The following is an 18,023-nucleotide window of genomic DNA, read 5'->3' on the forward strand; positions in this document are numbered from 1 at the left end:
CTCTCTGTACGCGGGGATCAGGTGGATCATGGCGTGGTAAGAAAGTCCGAGTGAAGCGCGGGGCACCGCGCGATAGACCCCGCTGATCGTGCTGTAACAGTGGTCTAATGTCCTCTCCTCTCTGGTCGGGCATTTAATATAGAAACTCTGAGAAACTCTGAGAAAATGAGAAACTCTGTCTCTCTATGATGATCTTTTAATAAGATAAGATAAGATAACCTTTATTAGTCCCACACGTGGGAAATTTGTTTCGTCACAGCAGGAAGTGGACAGTGCAAAAGTTATGAGGCAAAAATTAGAATACAATAAGAATAAATACAGTACACAACTGTACAGAATAGAATAAAATAAAATACTATATACAGTAGAATAAAATAAAAATAAATATACAATAAGATAAAAATAGAATACAAATACTATATACAACTGAGTAAAAATACAACGATGACAGAAAGGATTATTGCACTTAGCATTATTGCATATGTATGGATGTGTGTGCTTGATCAGTTAAAGTCTTTATTATGGAGTCTGACAGCAGTGGGGAGGGAAGACCTGTGAAATCTCTCCGTCCCACACCGTGGGTGCCGCAGTCTCCCACTGAAGGAGCTGCTCAGTGCTGTCACAGTCTGCTGCATGGGGTGGGAGACGTTGTCCAACAGGGATGACAGCTTAGCCGCCGTTCTCCTGTCACTCACCACCTCCACTGGGTCCAGAGGGCATCCTAGAACAGAGCTGGCCCTTCGGATCACCCTGTTCAGTCTCTTCCTGTCCCCAGCAGAGATGCTGCCGCCCCAGCAGACCACACCATAAAAGATAGCAGAAGCCACAACAGAGTCATAGAAGGTCTTCAGGAGTGGGCCCTCCACTCCAAACGACCTGAGTCTCCGCAGCAGGTACAGCCTGCTCTGCCCTTTCCTGTAGAGGGCGTCTGAGTTATGAGTCCAGTCCAGTCTATTGTTCAGATGAACACCAAGGTACCTGTAGCTGTCCACAGCCTCAATGTCCATACCTTGGATGTTCAGTGGTTGCAGTGGAGAATGCTTGTGCCTGCGGAAGTCTACCACCAGCTCCTTGGTTTTACTGGCGTTGATCTGGAGGTAGTTCAGCTGGCACCAGTCCACAAAGTCTTGGGTCAGACCTCTGTACTCCTTGTCGTCCCCATCAGTGATGAGGCCGACTATTGCAGAGTCATCAGAGAACTTCTGCAGGAAGCACTGGGTGGAATTGTGGGAGAAGTCTGCAGTGTAGATGGTGAAGAGGAACGGAGCCAGAACCGTTCCCTGTGGGGCCCCCGTACTGCAGACGACCCTGTCCGACACACAGCCCTGAGTTCTCACATACTGTGGTCGGTCGGTGAGGTAGTCCAAAATCCAGGTAGTGAGGTGATGGTCCACTCCAGAGTTCACCAGCTTGTCCTTTAGAACCAAGGGAAGAATGGTGTTGAAGGCACTGGAGAAATCAAAGAACATGATTCTCACAGTGCTTCCAGCGGTCTCCAGGTGAGCGAGGGAACGATGTAGGAGGTGAATGACGGCATCATCCGCTCCAATGCCAGGCTGGTAGGCAAACTGAAGTGGGTCCAGTGATGAGCTTATTAGGCGCCGAAGCTGAGCCAGGACCAACCGCTCCAGGGTCTTCATCAGGTGGGATGTCAGAGCCACCGGCCTGTAGCTGTTGAGGTCCTTGGGGCGTGAAGTCTTTGGCACTGGTACAACACAGGAGGTTTTCCAGAGCTGTGGGACTCTTCCCAACCTCAGGCTCAGGTTGAAGAGGTGCTCCATCACCCCACACAGTTGGTCCGCGCAGGACCTGACGACCCTCGAGCTGATGCCATCTGGACCCGCTGCCTTCTTGCCATTAATCCTCCTCAGTTCCCTCCTAACCTGGGTGGTTGAGAGAGACAGGCTGGAGCCTTGTGTTGAGTGTGTATTGGATGCTGCAGTTGGGGGTGGGGGGGAGTGAGCAGGGTGAATAGAGGAGGTGTGAAGTGTCTGAGGTGGAACAGCAGCAGTGGGGGTGGGTGAGCCTGCAGCCGATGTTGTAGACTGCCTCATGGCTGAATCAAATCTGTTGAAGAAATGATTCAGTTCATTTGCCCACGTCACATCCCTCCCAGGCAGAGAGTTCTGCTGTTTGTGGCCCGAGATGGTTCTGAGGCCTCTCCAGACTTCACCAACGTTGTTTTGTTGAAGCTGGTTCTCCATCTTCTGCCTGTAGCTCTCCTTCCCATTCCTTATCAGTCCCCTCAGCTCTCTCTGCACCCTTTTCAACTCCTCTTTGTCTCTGGATTTGAAGGCCCTCCTCTTCTGCTTGAGGACGGTTTTAATTTCTGGGGTAATCCAAGGTTTGTTGTTGGAGAAACACCGTACAGTCCTGGTAGGTACGGTGTTATCCACACAGAAGTTTATATAGTCAGTAATGCATGTAGTAAGGCTGTCGATGTCCTCTCCGTGGTCATCACAAATCACCTCCCACACAGTCGACTCAAAACAATCCTTAAGAGCCTCCTCGCTCTCCTCTGACTCTGTACTCTGTATCTCTGTACTGTGCAGGTGGCTGGTGGCTCCCTGCGCACTAAGGGCTCATACACAGGGACAAGGTGCACCAGGTTGTGATCAGATCTGCCCAGGGGAGGGAGAGGTGATGAACTGTATGCCTCTTCTGCATTGGCATACAGTAAGTCCAGTGTTTTATTGACTCTGGTTGGGCAGGTCACATACTGGGTGAAGGTAGGCAGTGTGGAGTCCAGTGAGGCATGATTGAAGTCCCCTGATATTATGAGAAGGGCTCTCGGTGATTGTGTTTGCAGTCTGCTGACCACAGAGTGGAGAGAGTCACAGGCTGCATCCGCGTTGGCCGAGGGGGGGACATACGCTGTTATCGCGATAACATGCGAGAACTCCCGGGGCAGGTAGTACGGACGCATGCTAACGGCTAACAGCTCAATGTCTCTGCTGCAGAGTTGCTCTTTTACAGTGATGTGCCCAGGGTTACACCATCTGTCGTTCACAAAAACTGCCAGTCCCCCTCCTTTCCTCTTACCGCTGTCTCTGGTCCTGTCCGCTCGCAGCAGCTGGAATCCCGGTAGTGTCACGCTTGTGTCCGGAGTTAGCGATGTTAGCCACGACTCCGTTAGCATCATGATGCTACATTGCCGGTACTCCCTCTGTGACCAGGTTAGCGACGTGAGCTCATCCATCTTATTGGGCAAAGATCTTACGTTTCCAATAATTACAGAAGGAAGAGATGGTCGATAACGTCTCCTCCTCGGGCGACGGCGCTCCTTCCCAGCACGACACCCCCGTCTTTTCCTCCTCAGCTCGCTGGGAATATCGGGTCTGTCCGCCGGCAGTACCGCTGCAGGACGCAGCGCTAACAGCTGATCCTTACTGTAAACAAAGGATCTCTGCTCTGGGTCCCCAGACACGGGTGAAAAAAGTAGAAATAAACTGAGAAAAACGACCAGGACTAGTACAAAACGGTAGAACATGGTTGCAGAGTCTAATTACTAATACGTTAGTTATAAAAAAAAATTACGAGAAAAAAGATAAGAAAGAAAGAAACTCAGAATGAGCAGAGCTGCTGTAACAGGCTGCCGCACACGGGGGGCGCCGGAAGTAGTATACACATTTATCTGAATGATCTGTTGCCAGGTAACATAATCAGTTGCAAAATGTTCCTTCAGCTGTTTATGTTTAGTACAACTGACCCCTCCAGACTTTTGTCCCCCCACCCTGCATACTATATTGCTTGCATCAAATTCTAAATGACTCATCATAGTTTGAACTAGAGATGGACCGATCCGATATTACGTATCGGTATCGGTCCGATACTGACCTAAATTACTGGATCGGATATCAGTGAGAAATAAAAAATGTAATCCGATCCATTAAATATCAAAAAAGCACCTCACAAAACTTGCGACACGGCGTAACTCGGCTCATAACCGAAGCACGTTGGAGCAGTGTGCTCACGTGATAGAGCGGCTGTGTGTATTTGTAGCCTCACCAGCATTTTATCTCCGGGGAAGTTTTCCCAGAGAGAAGTAAAGCAAGTGTGTAAGTTCATCTCTGAATGTTTGTAAAGCATTCCCGCGTTAAGCTTAACAACCGATATATGGAGCGACTCTCTCTCTCTCTCTCTCTCTCTCTCTCTCTCCTGCTGCTACTTCAATCATGAAACTGCTTAATGATCAGCTGATCGGCTTTTCTGTCGCGAGTCCGTCTCTCTTGTTTGTTTTTGGCCCACTTTGCACCAGAAAGAGGAAACCAGCGGCTGAACAACAGCAGCACATTTAAGCTTGATCAGCTGTTGTTAGAATTTATTTAATATTACTTTCTACACCAGGATCTTTTTCTACGTAGCTGACGGCTGTAACTGTGCAGGGGCGGATCTAGCAAAGTTTAGCCAGGGGGGCCGATAGGGCATTAACAGGGAAAAGGGGGCACAAAGACATATTTTTCTTTCTTATTCTCATTTAAAATGTCTAGCTTTTAATAAATAATTATCTGACACCCAAAGTTTTAATTTGATGTAAAATGTATAGAAGTCCATTACTGTATATAGTAACTGTTAAGTCTAATATACCCTAGTAAGCTGTAGTACTTTTTCCTTTGGGAAGGTACCATCTGTGCAGTCTGCAGTTCTGTTGAAGAAAGATGTTGAATCTATTTAATTATTCTTGAAAAATAATTGATTTCTGTGCATTTTCTTTCACACTGCATCAAATTAAGGTTGATTACGTCGATTAAGCATCATGAGGTGTTATTTTAAAGTACTCTTTAAAATACCAGAATAGGGAGGATGTTGTTGAGGATCAGTTTTGCTGAACTATGAAATATTTTGGGTGCAGTGTATTTTTTACATACAGGTATAACAGAATAGCTTTAGTGTTGTTGTTTATTTAAACTTGAGTATGAACTTATACAAAATGCAGCAACACATTAAAAAAAGTTTTATTGATTAAAAACACTATATCGGATTCATATCGGTATCGGCAGATATCCAAATTTATGATATCGGTATCGGACATAAAAAAGTGGTATCGTGCTATCTCTAGTTTGAACATTTAATATATTTTATAGATTCGATTGTGAATGAGATTTGATTCTAATTTTGGTTTATTCTTGTATCAGTGATTTTCTTTCTTTATTGCTCTTTCCAGGCAGACAAGACTGGCTGTGCAACTGTTTCCTTCAACATGTCAATTTTTACTAAAATAGACCAAAAGGTGCTTGAAGATGTTCTGGATATCAGGGCCAAAGTTGAAGAAGAGGGAACAGGTAAGGTTTTTTATTTCTTTATAATGACACATTAATGTGTATTTAACCAAAAAGGCATTCACAGGATTGTAACATGAACGTTTTTACATTCAGGTGTTTCACTCCCTCAAGAGAAGAGAGTCACGATTTCTTACGTCCTTGGAAAAGTGTCTTTTATTAACGTGCCCAAGGTTTGGGAACGGGGATCTAATGTGGAAGGAAAAGTAAGCCTAACATGTTGTTTTCAGCTCAGTTTGTCGTACAAAGCACATTTAAATTGTTTGTATTTTCCATTGATAGAGCATTGTGTTCTTCAACAGGTCAGAGCAGTGTACCACAATAATACACCAGTTTGTGATGCACCGGTCTACCTGTTCACGGGAGAAATGTGGCAAACACGCTCACTACAAAATCTGACAACTGACAGCAACGGTGTGGCCTCATTTTCTTTCAGCACTGATAACTTTGACCAGGATATCCAACTCCATGTGAGCTGACACACTGAAACAATGTGTAATTTAATGCAGCCATGACAGCAGCATGAAGCCACAATTGGTTTCTGATAGGCTGCAAATGTCCAAATACCTCCCACAGTAGGAAGCTGCAATCCTGAAACAGTTTATGACTCATCTTCCTCCACCTTTGCCTTGCTTATAAAGCCTCGTTGTCCAATGTTATTTGTAGATCAAGTTTTTAAATTTTTGTTTCCTATCCCCAACTAGGCAAGCCTGACACCAACACTGGGCTACCCAGGATATAGAACTGCATACTATGACAGGGGATTTCACACATTATTCATGTCCCAGCCGTCTTCTCCTGATATTAAAACAATCAGCTCTCTAGAGGTACAGACGAAGGATAAACCAGCTCCCTGTGATGCAGAAGAAGACGTATCAGTCAACTACACTATAGTGGGAGAGTCTCCGGGGTCTGTGGATGTCATTTATCTGGTGAGTTATCTCTGGGTTTACTACAAAGTTGAACATGACCAGACTTTTTGTGTGTTTGCTAAAAAAGTACTGTTGTAATGCCCATCATGACTGAAGAAGAAACTTTCAGTCCATCATGAGAATCCAGCAGCTTCGATCTATTTCAGCATAAATACTGATCGAGCCCAAACTATATGCTTTAGCAAAAAGGAAAACTAGGGAGGGCGCCTGTCTCCTGAATCCAAAGTGGAAGCTGGTTCCACAGACTTCAGGTCTGGTCCCTGTGCTTTGTCCCTCATCATTTTCTGTCAGCTTAGTAATTAGCCTCAGTGTTTAGTCCTTTGGTCATGATATCCTTAGTTTTCTCTCTCTGTTAAGTATTTAAATTCTTAGGCCTTCTTAGTTTTAGTCATCTGGGTTCTGCTCTCAGTTAAAGTTGTTTGTATTTTAGCCCTCATTATAGTTATTGTGCTTTTCCTGTGTCCCCTGCACTTTTGACTGATTGACTGATGACCTTTATTGATCCAGAAGGAAATTGGGTTAAAGGCTGCCAGCACTCCAGCGCCATCTTACCCTTCCAGCCATACATACATTGCACAAACATCACATGGGGACAACAGGTCAGAAGAGGTAGAACAGTGGAAATACCCAATACACGAGGAAAGACGAGGAGAAAAAAGACCCACCCAGACTGAGCCCTTAAAGGGAGATCGGTTTGAGAACAGAAAAAACACCTCAGCACACGAATCTTCAAATCTCACAACAAAAAAGACATCAGAGGCATCATTAAGAAGAAAAGTCTTGATCCTAATGTTCTTTCTAACTTCAGGCCAGTTTCTAAACTCGCTTTTATGTCCGCAATTTTGGCAAAAGTTGTTCTCAAGCAACGTCCGACCTTTTTAGATGTTTGTGGCATTTGTGAAGCATTCCAGTCTGGTTTTAAATCTTGTCCTGAGACTGCACTTTTACGAGTTTTTAATGATCTTCTTATAACTGTAGACTCAGGTTGTTCTGTTGTTTTAGTCCTTTTAGATCTGACTGCTGCCTTTGACACAGTTGATCACAACATTCTCTTATGGAGACTCAAGCACGTTGTTGGTCTTAAAGGCTCAGTTTTATCATGGTTTAAATCATACCTGTCAGAGAACTCTTGGGTTATGCCCCTCTTCCTCTGCCCCTGTGTGTTGTGGTGTGCCACAGGGCTCTGTTTGGGGTCCAGCTCTGTTCTCCTCATACATGCTGCCTTTTTTATTTTCAGTTCATTTCAGTTCATTTTTATTTCAAACATTTCAAACATGTGCCTTCACAACCATTACAAAATATCATTCCACTATTTGTTTGAAAAGGAGTAGGCAGAAGTATTTACTTATTTGTCCCTACCCCCTCAAGTTTTACCTCTCATTCATTTAATTTTTTTAAAATTATTATTATTTTTATTCCTATATTTAGGAAATACAACATTCCCTTTCATTGTTATGCTGATGACATCCAAATTTGCTTCCCTTGAATCTGGATGTCTCTTAACCTTTTAATTCAAACACATTGATGTCCACAGATATCAGTGCTAGTTCATTCTTGTTTTTAAATGATTTCTGTCTTCCAGGTGTTGTCCAGAGGAGCTGTCACCATGCAAGGACAAAAACAGGTTGAAGTGCGAGACAGATCAGGTAATATTCCCATATTTCCACAAATGCCACAGCCAAGCATTGACGTTGGTCTGTTTTGTTGATCTGTGGATGCATGTTTGGACCTGTGTTTCAGTGAATGAGGGCCAGGTGTCCTTTAAAGTCAGAGTGTCTCCTGAGATGGCTCCAGAGTTCCAGGTTGTGGCTTATGCCGTCCTGCCAAGTGAGGATGTAATTGCCCACAGTGCTGACTTCTCTACTGACAAATGCTTCAGCAACAAGGTGAGTGTAATTCTAGAGGTGTGCTGTGTGTTTGGTGTCTGCAGTCATGCCATGTCGTTCAAATCAAAGTCATCTCCAGGTGGCTAAATCACCTGAGGATTTCTAGCATATACTGGTTGTTGTGGACTGGTTGTTGCACAGCTGTTTCTACTCTACCTGAGGACTCAAATTGCTTCTTTATATGACCTCATGACCCGCTCACTCCCATTTATACAAGCACTTTTTCAATGATGATGCAAGTCCTACCTATCTAACACTGACACAGTGTTCATACAGTGTCCAACGTGGGCTACAGCCATCACATGGGACTCATGATTTGTCACTCACCACAGTGAAGCAGCTCATTTAGCCAGCAGTGAGTGGGGAGTTTTCACAGTCACTAAACTTCTACGGGTGTTTTGTGTGTGTCAGGTGTCAGTGGAGTTTTCACCGTCTTCAGCCGTCCCAGGTGAAGAGACCAACATGCAGGTGACGGCCCTGCCACGTTCTCTGTGTGGTGTGAGCGCCATCGACAAGAGCGTTCTCATCAAGGAGCCTGGGAAGACTCTGGATGCAGATAAGGTAACTGCTGATATTAACACCAGTGAGGTGGACACATCCCTTATTTCCAGAGCCCGTAGTGTCGTGAGTTACCAGCAGCTCACATCTGGGCAGTCGTACATTGAACTGTTTTAAACAGTCAAATGCTGAGTTTGTCTAAAAACAAACTGGTATAAAAAATACAAGGTTACAAATGCATGTGTCTGTGATGATAGTCAGGTAAATGCATCACCTGCCAGTCAGTGTCTACAGGGAGTGCAGAATTATTAGGCAAATGAGTATTTTGTCCACATCATCCTCTTCATGCATGTTGTCTTACTCCAAGCTGTATAGGCTCGAAAGCCTACTACCACTTAAGCATATTAGGTGATGTGCATCTCTTTAATGAGAAGGGGTGTGGTCTAATGACATCAACACCCTATATCAGGTGTGCATAATTATTAGGCAACGTCCTTTCCTGTGGCAAAATGGGTCAAAAGAATTCAATTCAATTCAATTCAATTCAATTTTATTTATATAGCGCCAAATCACAACAAAAGTCGCCTCAAGGCGCTTCATAGATACAGAGAAAAACCCAACAATCATATGACCCCCTATGAGCAGCACTTTGGCGACAGTGGGAAGGAAAAACTCCCTTTTAACAGGAAGAAACCTCCGGCAGAACCAGGCTCAGGGAGGGGCGGGGCCATCTGCTGCGACCGGTTGGGGTGAGAGAAGGAAGACAGGATAAAGACATGCTGTGGAAGAGAGACAGAGGTTAATAACAGATATGATTCAATGCAGAGAGGTCTATTAATACATAGTGAGTGAGAAAGGTGACTGGAAAGGAAAAACTCAATGCATCATGGGAATCCCCCGGCAGCCTACATCTATTGCAGCATAAAGATAGTGTCTGTCTCCTGAATCCAAACTGGAAGCTGGTTCCACAGAAGAGGGGCCTGAAAACTGAAGGCTCTGCCTCCCATTCTACTTTTTAATACTCTAGGAACAACAAGTACTGTATTTTCACGACCATAAGACGCACTGTACTAAAAGGCGCAGTCTTTGTTATGTGTGCCATTACTGTATTTAACACACACATAAGGCGCACTGGATTATAGGGCGCATACAAGTACCGTATGCGTATTTAAAAATAAAGCGGGAGCAAACCTGAGTTCGGTACCTTACTTACATTTCTATTACCGGTAATCGTCATCATCAACAACACACAAGCATACAAGTATGCATATTTAAAAATAAAGCAGGAGCAAAACAAAGTTTGGTACTCACATTTTTATCATCAATCAAACCCATCGAAGTCCTCATCCTCTGTGTCTGAATTGAACAGCTGCGCTAAATCTCCATCAAACATTCCAGGTTCACTCCCAGGCCGCTCGCAGCCTTACTTTGAACGGGCGGTTCACACCGATGTCCAGCGGTTGGAGTTCCTTTGTCAGGCCTCCCGGAATGACAGCAAGCTCACAGTTCATTTGTTTCACTAGTTTTTTCACATCGGCTGTGAGGTGGGCACGCATAGAGTCACAGATTAAGAGCGATGGTGATGCGTGGAAAAAACCACCTGGTCTCCTTACATACACCTCCCTCAGCCACTCTTTCATCATTTCCTCATCCATCCAGCCCTTTTCATTTGCCTTAATGATGATTTCTGCTGGAAACTTCTCTTTAGGCAAAGTATTTCGCTTAAAAATCACCATAGGCGGCAGTTTCTGTCCATTAGCATGGCAGCCAAGCACAACAGTAAAAGAAGACTTTTCATACCCCGTTGTGCGTATCGCTACCGTGCTGGTCCCCTTCTTCTCCACAGTGTGACTCACCGGGATGTCAAAAGTGAGCGGGACCTCGTCCATGTCAGTGATGTGGCTGGGCTGGATGTGTTTGCTGCAGTAGGAGCGGAAGATGGCCAGCTTTTCCTTATAATCCGCTGGAAGTTGCTGCGCTACCGTAGTCCTGGTCCGGATGGAAAAATGGCACCGTTTCATAAAACGAAAGCACCAAGACGGACCTCCTTGGAAATGTTCAATGTTCATCTCTTCAGCTAGTGAAACTGCTTTTAGCCGAATGGTGACTGTCGAAACGCTTCTCCCGCTCGTTCTTTGCTCGATGATCCACCGCTCGAGTCTTTCCTCCAACTCGGGCCACCTCGCCTTATGTCCGCGGAAACTCAGCTGCGTTTTCTTGACCTGCCGGAGCTTGTTTTCTAGCTTCCTCCATTTGCGAACCATCGATTCGTTAATCTTAAATTCTCTCCCCGCTGCTTGATTTCCATGTTCCTCCGCATAGCTGATGGCCTTCAGTTTAAACTGTGCTCCATAAGCGTGTCTCTTTGCCATTTTCAGGGTTGTTAAAACAACGATGTTCCACATAATGCACATACCTGTCCTTTTATACAGGTATGTGCGATTGTCCGGTATATACGATCAATGCCCACACTTCACCCTTTAGCGTTCTCATGGTGTTCTCTACTACGTCCTCCTTACAACACACAGGGCGCACTGCGCTATAGGGCGCGCCGTACTTTTTGAAGAAAATCTAAGACTTTTAAGTGTGCCTTATGGTCGTGAAAATACGGTAGGCCTGCAGAGCGAGAGCGAAGTGCTCTGATAGGGTGATATGGTACTACAAGGTCATTAAGATAAGATGGGGCCTGATTATTTAAGACCTTGTATGTGAGGAGCAGGATTTTGAATTCAATTCTGGACTTAACAGGAAGCCAATGAAGGGAAGCCAAAACAGGAGAAATATGCTCTCTCTTTCTAGTCCCTGTCAGGACTCTTGCTGCAGCATTTTGGATTAGCTGAAGGCTTTTCAGCAAGTTTTTTGGACATCCTGATAATAATGAATTACAGTCGTCCAGCCTGGAAGTAATAAATGCATGAACTAGTTTTTCAGTGTCACTCTGAGACAGGATATTTCTAATTTTAGAGATGTTGCGCAAATGGAAGAACGCAGTCTTACATATTTGTTTAATATGTGCGTTGAAGGACATGTCCTGGTCAAACATGACTCCAAGGTTCCTCACAGTGTTACTGGAGGCCAAGGTAATGCCATCCAGAGTAAGAATCTGGTTAGATACCATATTTCTAAGATTTTCAGGGCCGAGTACAATAACCTCAGTTTGATCTGAATTAAGAAGCAGAAAGTTAGCGGCCATCCTAGTCTTTATGTCTTTAAGACATTCCTGCAGTTTAACTCATTGGTGTGTGTTATCTGGCTTCATGGACAGATAGAGCTGGGTGTCATCTGCATAGCAGTGTAAATGTATGCTATGTCTTCTAATGATGCTGCCTAAGGGAACCATGTATAATGTACACAGTCGAGCAGGGCGATATGGCCAAAAATATTTATCACGACATATATTTGAAAATTTGCGATAACGATATAACTGACGATATAATTGATGCGAGACAAAATACAACTCCACAACATTACTAGCGCAAAAAGACAACCTTCCATTTATTTTCACTTAAACAAGAAGCTGGTTTTTATGTACATTAAAGCTTTATAAAAATGTAACAGTGCAAATGCAAATTCCTTGCTGAAAGTTTAACCAAAAGGCATTTCCAGTAGAAATGGGCTGACATATCCTGAGCATAACCATGTATAGCATACCCAGATAGCAAGGAAACATTGAAACAATGTTGAGTCAATATCAGGCTGTGTCATTGAACCAACGTTGAAGTGTGACGTTGACCTAACGTCACTCTTGCACCCTTTTTTAATGTTGAAACAACGTCAGGTTTTGATGTTGAATCAATGTTGAAACCTGACGTTGATTCAACGTTATATTTTCTAATACTGCTGACATTGAAACAATGTCAGATTCTGATATTGAAACACTGTTGAGCTATGGTGTTCATTTTCCGCCTCTTTCGCACAGTTGCTTTTTATTAAAACAGTTAAATCATGACTGGAAATCTACCTTTCTTTATAGGTATTTTAACCAATACTAAACTACTGCATGTTTCCATCAATACTTCAACCACCTAAACACATAATTGTACTTATTCCTTAAATTGGACACCCTTTATAAAAAAAACCCCAAATGTCTCACAATGTATCATGTCAATATTAATATCCTAAAATAAGAAAGCATTGCATGTGATGTAACAGAGAAAAAAAATAAACAAAAAAAGGTCAATAGGCATGTTTCGTTTGCTAAATACTTTATTAAAAGACAGTTTCCGATTTACGTTTATATGATTCACAGAAGTTTGTAATTTTTTGCATGATGTGCGTCCTGCACCACCCAAACGATCTGGGGCATATCGGAGCCATTTCTGCACTGCTTGTGCAAAGACTAACTCGGACATAGAGTTTGCCCCTAACTGCTGCGTCAGGCTCCAATCAAGGCAAAGCGTCTCACCTATAGACACATTTTAAGAGATGGAATTAGCGTGTCTCATGTCTTAAATGTGTATGCAAGTGCTTGTGTGTTTAATCAACAGGCCGTTGTTATGTATTTAAATCACATCTGACAGCTATTACACTTTATAGTTACAAAGTGTACATAACCTTTATATACTTACCATTGCCTTATTTGCCTCTTGTGATTGAAGAGCTGGCTCTGCATTGTTTAGCTCCTCAATGTTGTGCAAGGGCAAATCCAGAGCCAGTACCCCAGCATCTACCGATTCATTGCAGCCGGTATTGCGGATGGCTCTGACCTCCTCACGGAGTTCGTTAACAGCTCTCGTCAGGTCTGACAGAAAAATATGCTTTTTTTTAAAGTATTTAAGAATACAGACAACTTGTCAAACGTTTCCTTGTGTCACACACAGATATGTACAAAGACACTAGACAGTATTTTATTACCTGGTATTTTCACTCGAGGGGCCTGGGGAAACCATTTTTTTTGTGGGCTGCTCATCCTCTGAGTCACTATATGTGTACAGGGGATTTGGTCTAAAGAAAAAAAGTTGAAAACGGTCATAAGTAATTACAAATGTGCTTTTGGAATATTTTTTCCTAAAGTTACAGTTTGATTTATAACAACACACACAGGAAACGGAGATGTGCAAGAAGGTACAGTATACAAGGAATTTTTGAATTGCACAAGTGTACACGGCTTTGCATTTATAAAAAGTTTACAAGCTTCCACTTTTTGGACTATATTATGTGGTGATATTGCAGTATGCAAGCACCACAGATATGTACAAAAGACAAGATCATAAATTCTTAGCAATCAAAGATATGTTTGTGAAATAAAAAAAGTTTTACTTGTGCTTTCTTTTATGACTGGTCTGAGTTTCAGCTTCGGACTGAAGGTCAGACGTATCACAGTGTTCACTTAGATATTTCTGAAGACTGCGTTCTGCTTCGTGAAATGTGTCTGGAAGTACAAACACAATGTATGGCCAGACATAAATTAGGACACGAAAAACTTGTTATTGTTACATTTATACAACACCAATCCAGATGATACCCACCATGGCTTATTAGAAGTCGGACTGGTGCATAGGTGAGCCATGTTGCACCAGGATGAACTCTCCTCTTTACTGCGTCGTGGATCCTGAATGTGTCTCACGGAGGATATGGAGGCCATGACAATTTCTCCCCATTTATCCATGATCTAGGGACTATTTCTGTACCACCAGTGCTAAACTGCACAATGCACCAGTCTTTCATTTTTATCTTTTTTTAATTTGGAGTCCTTTTTTGCCCTGTCTAGGATAAACAGGAAACAGATAATTACAATATATTTCATAGTCACTACAAAACTTGATCTATTGATTGAACTAAATAATAAATAATAGCTTAAAATGTATATAGGCAACAATTACAAGCAAACCCGTATATGTAAGCATTTAAACACTGAAGATAATAAAATTAGCAGTATTTTGTCTAAGTCTGCCATTGTAGGAATTCATGGCACCGAGACAAAAACTTGGCGCACAGTGTGGCGTCAAAATAGGCGCACACCTTTGACGCTGCGTTTTCTCCGTCTTCCTCGTCCACACGTAAATGCTAAACGCAGTTTACGTGTGGACAAAAGGTGCAAACGCAAGTTAGGTGAGCGTGCAGCGTAAAGTTTGAATTGAGTGCGAATCGAAGCGGGTGCTCTCCAATCATTAAAAGTAACAAAGTCATTGAACACATTTATACAGTTACCTTTACGTTTATCAATCATATATCACAGATTTACAATTTTTTGTAGTACTATGCTAAAAAGCAACTACAGAGCGAAAGTCTGGGTCAAGCGCCGAGGCGACGGCAAGAACAAAGGAACCCTCGAAGCGTTAAAGCTAGCTTTATAAGGGAATATAACGGAAAAGTATGAAACGAAAATGTTTTCTTTGTTGATAGACTTTGTTTGCAGTGCAATTTATTTGTTGCCGGATTGTAAGATGAAAGTAGACACAATTTCGGGCTCCCACATTTTATCCGAAACTTTACATTAACAAGTTTTTTTTTTTTTTACTGTTATTCAAATGCAACCGTGGAAATAACGAATAGAACAAAAGTCATTCATTCTTACCTTATACTAATCGTGGCGCAGGCCAGTGCAGTGCATGAACTGATGCCTTCTCCGGTCAATTCCGCTGAGAGTAAATCTAATGTCCCGCTCTACTGTACAAGACAATGGTTACCTGGAGGGATGTACCAATGTGATAGGGGTGCTGCGGAATAGTCCAAGTGGTAGCAGCTTTAATTTCCCGCTCAACCATAAATCGATGGTTTTTCAACGTGATTGTTGTCACCTTGTCAACTATAAATAGATCAACAATCAATGATGACAGAACAACAGTGAATCAATGTTATTTCAATGTCAGTGTCAGGTTTCATCAGTATTTCAATGTTGTTTCAACATTGGTTTTGTGTTGACATTTCAATCCTGACGATTCTGATGGTTCAGATGGAAAATCAACATCTGTTCAATGTCTCCTTGCTATCTGGGTAACCATGTATAATATCCACTGAAGTTAAAAAGAGGTGCTTTGCAACATTAAACTGCAGTGTACAGTACGTAGTTTTCGGTGCACGGGATTATAACGCACATTAAGCGAAACAAAGCAGCCAGATAAATCAAACTTTATTAAACTCATTCTTCTTGCTTCCTCCACTTCTGTACCATTGATTCATTAATGTTGAATTCTCTGGCAGCTGCTCTATTCTATTCCCATGTTGTTGCAGTAAATGGTAAATGGCCTGTATTTATATACCGCTTTACTAGTCCCTAAGGACCCCAAAGCGCTTTACATATCCAGTCATCCACCCATTCACGCACACATTCACACACTGGTGGCAAGCTACATTGTAGCCACAGCCATCCTGGGGCGCACTGACAGAGGCGAGGCTGCCGGACACTGGCGCCACCGGGCCCTCTGACCACCACCAGTAGGCAACGGGTGAAGTGTCTTGCCCAAGGACACAACAACCGACTGTCCAAGCCGGGGCTCGAACCGGCAACCTTCCGATTACAAGGCGAACTCCCAACTCTTGAGCCACGATTGCCCCGATCATATATTAATGACTAACCTCGTATTGTGGATGGATTATCTCAGTTGTTCTCCTGACTGAAGTTTGGTCCGTTTACAGCATCCTGCCATGCGATTGCATTTGTCTCTAACCATGAAGAACCTTCACGTTAACTTTTATAAGTGGAAAAGTGTTAGTGTTCGTCCTCCAGCTTCACTGTTTATGTTATGCTAACATAGCTGTGTCGCTAGCGATCACGTAGCACATCATTATATACCAGCTAGCCCAACTTCAGTAACCCTACAAACGTCACTGCTGATTAGTTTCCTGTTTTCATTTATGTTGGAAGTGATAGCAGAGCTGTACGTTTTAATTTTTTCAGAAATCTCTCAGTCAGAACATGCTATGTCATGCTTAGGTAACTAGCTAAACTAGCAAGCTAACTTCCGCTAGCTTCCTGCTAACTTCTAACTCCGTTAAATGTAATAAATTTTGTTTTCATGGATGCCTGGAAGTTAAACTTCATAGTTACACCTGGTAAAGCAGCAACGCTGTTCGTTTTATTAAAGATGAAAGAATTTAGACAGTTTTTAACTCTCAGTGATGCTGCAGTGTTTGTTTGACCAGAAGCATACAGAGTTTAGGACCCAGATTACTCCAAGACTTAAGAGCATCTTAGTCCGACAAATACGACAATAACGACGGCCGCTTGCATTTTCTGCAAAAAAATGTGCTTTGTCGTGTATCTGACGGACAAACACCAAACCAGTTCCACATCACTGAAGTTGCACCATTTTTACAAACCAATTCCGGTTCATCTGTTTCACTCAACAATCGGCCATGTGCGTATGAAAACAAAGGCACTGCGCATGCGCGTTTTACTCATATTCTATCACGATATTTCATTTTCCTATCATTGCCTAACATTATACCGGTATTACCGTGAACGGTATAATATGGCCCAGCCCTAGTACACAGAATTGGTCCTAGCACTGAACCCTGTGGAACTCCATAATTAACCTCAGTGTGTGAAGAGGACTCTCCATTTACATGCACAAATTGGAGTCTATTAGATAGCTATGATACAAACCACTGCAGTGCAGTACCTGTAATACCTACAGCATGTTCTAATTGCTCTAATAGGATATTATGGTCAACAGTATCGAATGCTGCACTAAGGTCTAGCAGGACAAGCACAGAGATGAGTCCACTGTCAGAGGCCATAAGAAGATCATTTGTAACCTTCACTAAAGCTGTTTCTGTGCTGTGCTGAGCTCTGAAACCTGACTGAAACTGTTTCCTGAGGGTTTTCAGGAAACAGTGTTAAATGTTCAGGTTCTATGCCATATGTTAAAACAAGATCTAGAGTGTGATTAAAGTGGTGGGTGGGTTCTTTTACATTTTGAGAGAAACCAATTGAGTCTAATAACAGATTAAACGCCATGTTGAGGCTGTCATTTTAGCATCTACATGGATGTTAAAATCACCCACCATAATTATTTTATCTGAGCTCAGAACTAAATTAGATATAAAGTCTGAGAAATCAGACAGAAACTCTGTGTAAGGCCCAGGTGGGCGATAGATGATAACAAGTAAGACTGGTTTCTGAGTTTCACAGCTGGGGTGGACAATGTTAAGCATCAGGCTTTCAAATGAATTAAAAGTCTGTCTGGGTCTTTCATTAATTAATAGGCTGGTGTGAAAAATTGCTGCCACACCTCCCCCTCGGCCTGTGCTTCGAGATTTCTGGTAGTTAGAATGACTCAGGGGTGTTGATTCATTTAAACTAACATAATCATCCTGCTGCAACCAGGTTTCTGTAAGGCAGAGTAAATCAATTTGTTGATCAATTATTAAGTCATTTAATACCACCTTATACCTTTCAAATGTACTTAGACTAGAACCTCTGTCTAAGGAGCTTTTAACCTTTATTTGTATTGCTGCAGCTACCAGTGTCTTCCAGTTGGGTG

At 42.9% G+C, this 18,023-nt stretch overlaps 1 protein-coding gene and 1 long non-coding RNA gene across 3 annotated transcripts in view; one reads left to right on the forward strand and one right to left on the reverse strand.

Annotated features, from left to right (window-relative positions):
- Positions 1-18,023, forward strand: part of LOC308395886 (alpha-2-macroglobulin-like) — a gene marked incomplete at its 5' end in the record, with an annotated part of 66,161 nt that overhangs the window by 16,586 nt on the left and 31,552 nt on the right. Inside the window, 7 exons of the mRNA XM_080880925.1 lie at positions 5,165-5,282; positions 5,376-5,485; positions 5,582-5,749; positions 5,984-6,211; positions 7,794-7,857; positions 7,952-8,097; positions 8,509-8,658. Of these exons, the coding sequence (XP_080737051.1) occupies positions 5,165-5,282; positions 5,376-5,485; positions 5,582-5,749; positions 5,984-6,211; positions 7,794-7,857; positions 7,952-8,097; positions 8,509-8,658 (984 nt within the window). The remainder of the gene's footprint in view (positions 1-5,164; positions 5,283-5,375; positions 5,486-5,581; positions 5,750-5,983; positions 6,212-7,793; positions 7,858-7,951; positions 8,098-8,508; positions 8,659-18,023) is intronic.
- Positions 12,889-15,127, reverse strand: LOC308396888. Of its 2 annotated transcripts, XR_013971639.1 has the most exons (6): positions 15,113-15,127; positions 14,064-14,301; positions 13,855-13,966; positions 13,450-13,539; positions 13,164-13,336; positions 12,889-13,000 (listed from the first exon to the last, which is right to left on the reverse strand). It is a non-coding gene; the product is annotated as an uncharacterized lncRNA (long non-coding RNA). The 2 variants fall into 2 exon arrangements; XR_013971640.1 differs by lacking the exon at positions 15,113-15,127 and having other exon boundaries at positions 14,064-14,429.

Source organism: Rhamphochromis sp. 'chilingali' (genome assembly GCF_963969265.1).
Source record: "Rhamphochromis sp. 'chilingali' genome assembly, chromosome: 1".
Lineage (NCBI taxonomy): Eukaryota > Metazoa > Chordata > Actinopteri > Cichliformes > Cichlidae > Rhamphochromis > Rhamphochromis sp. 'chilingali'.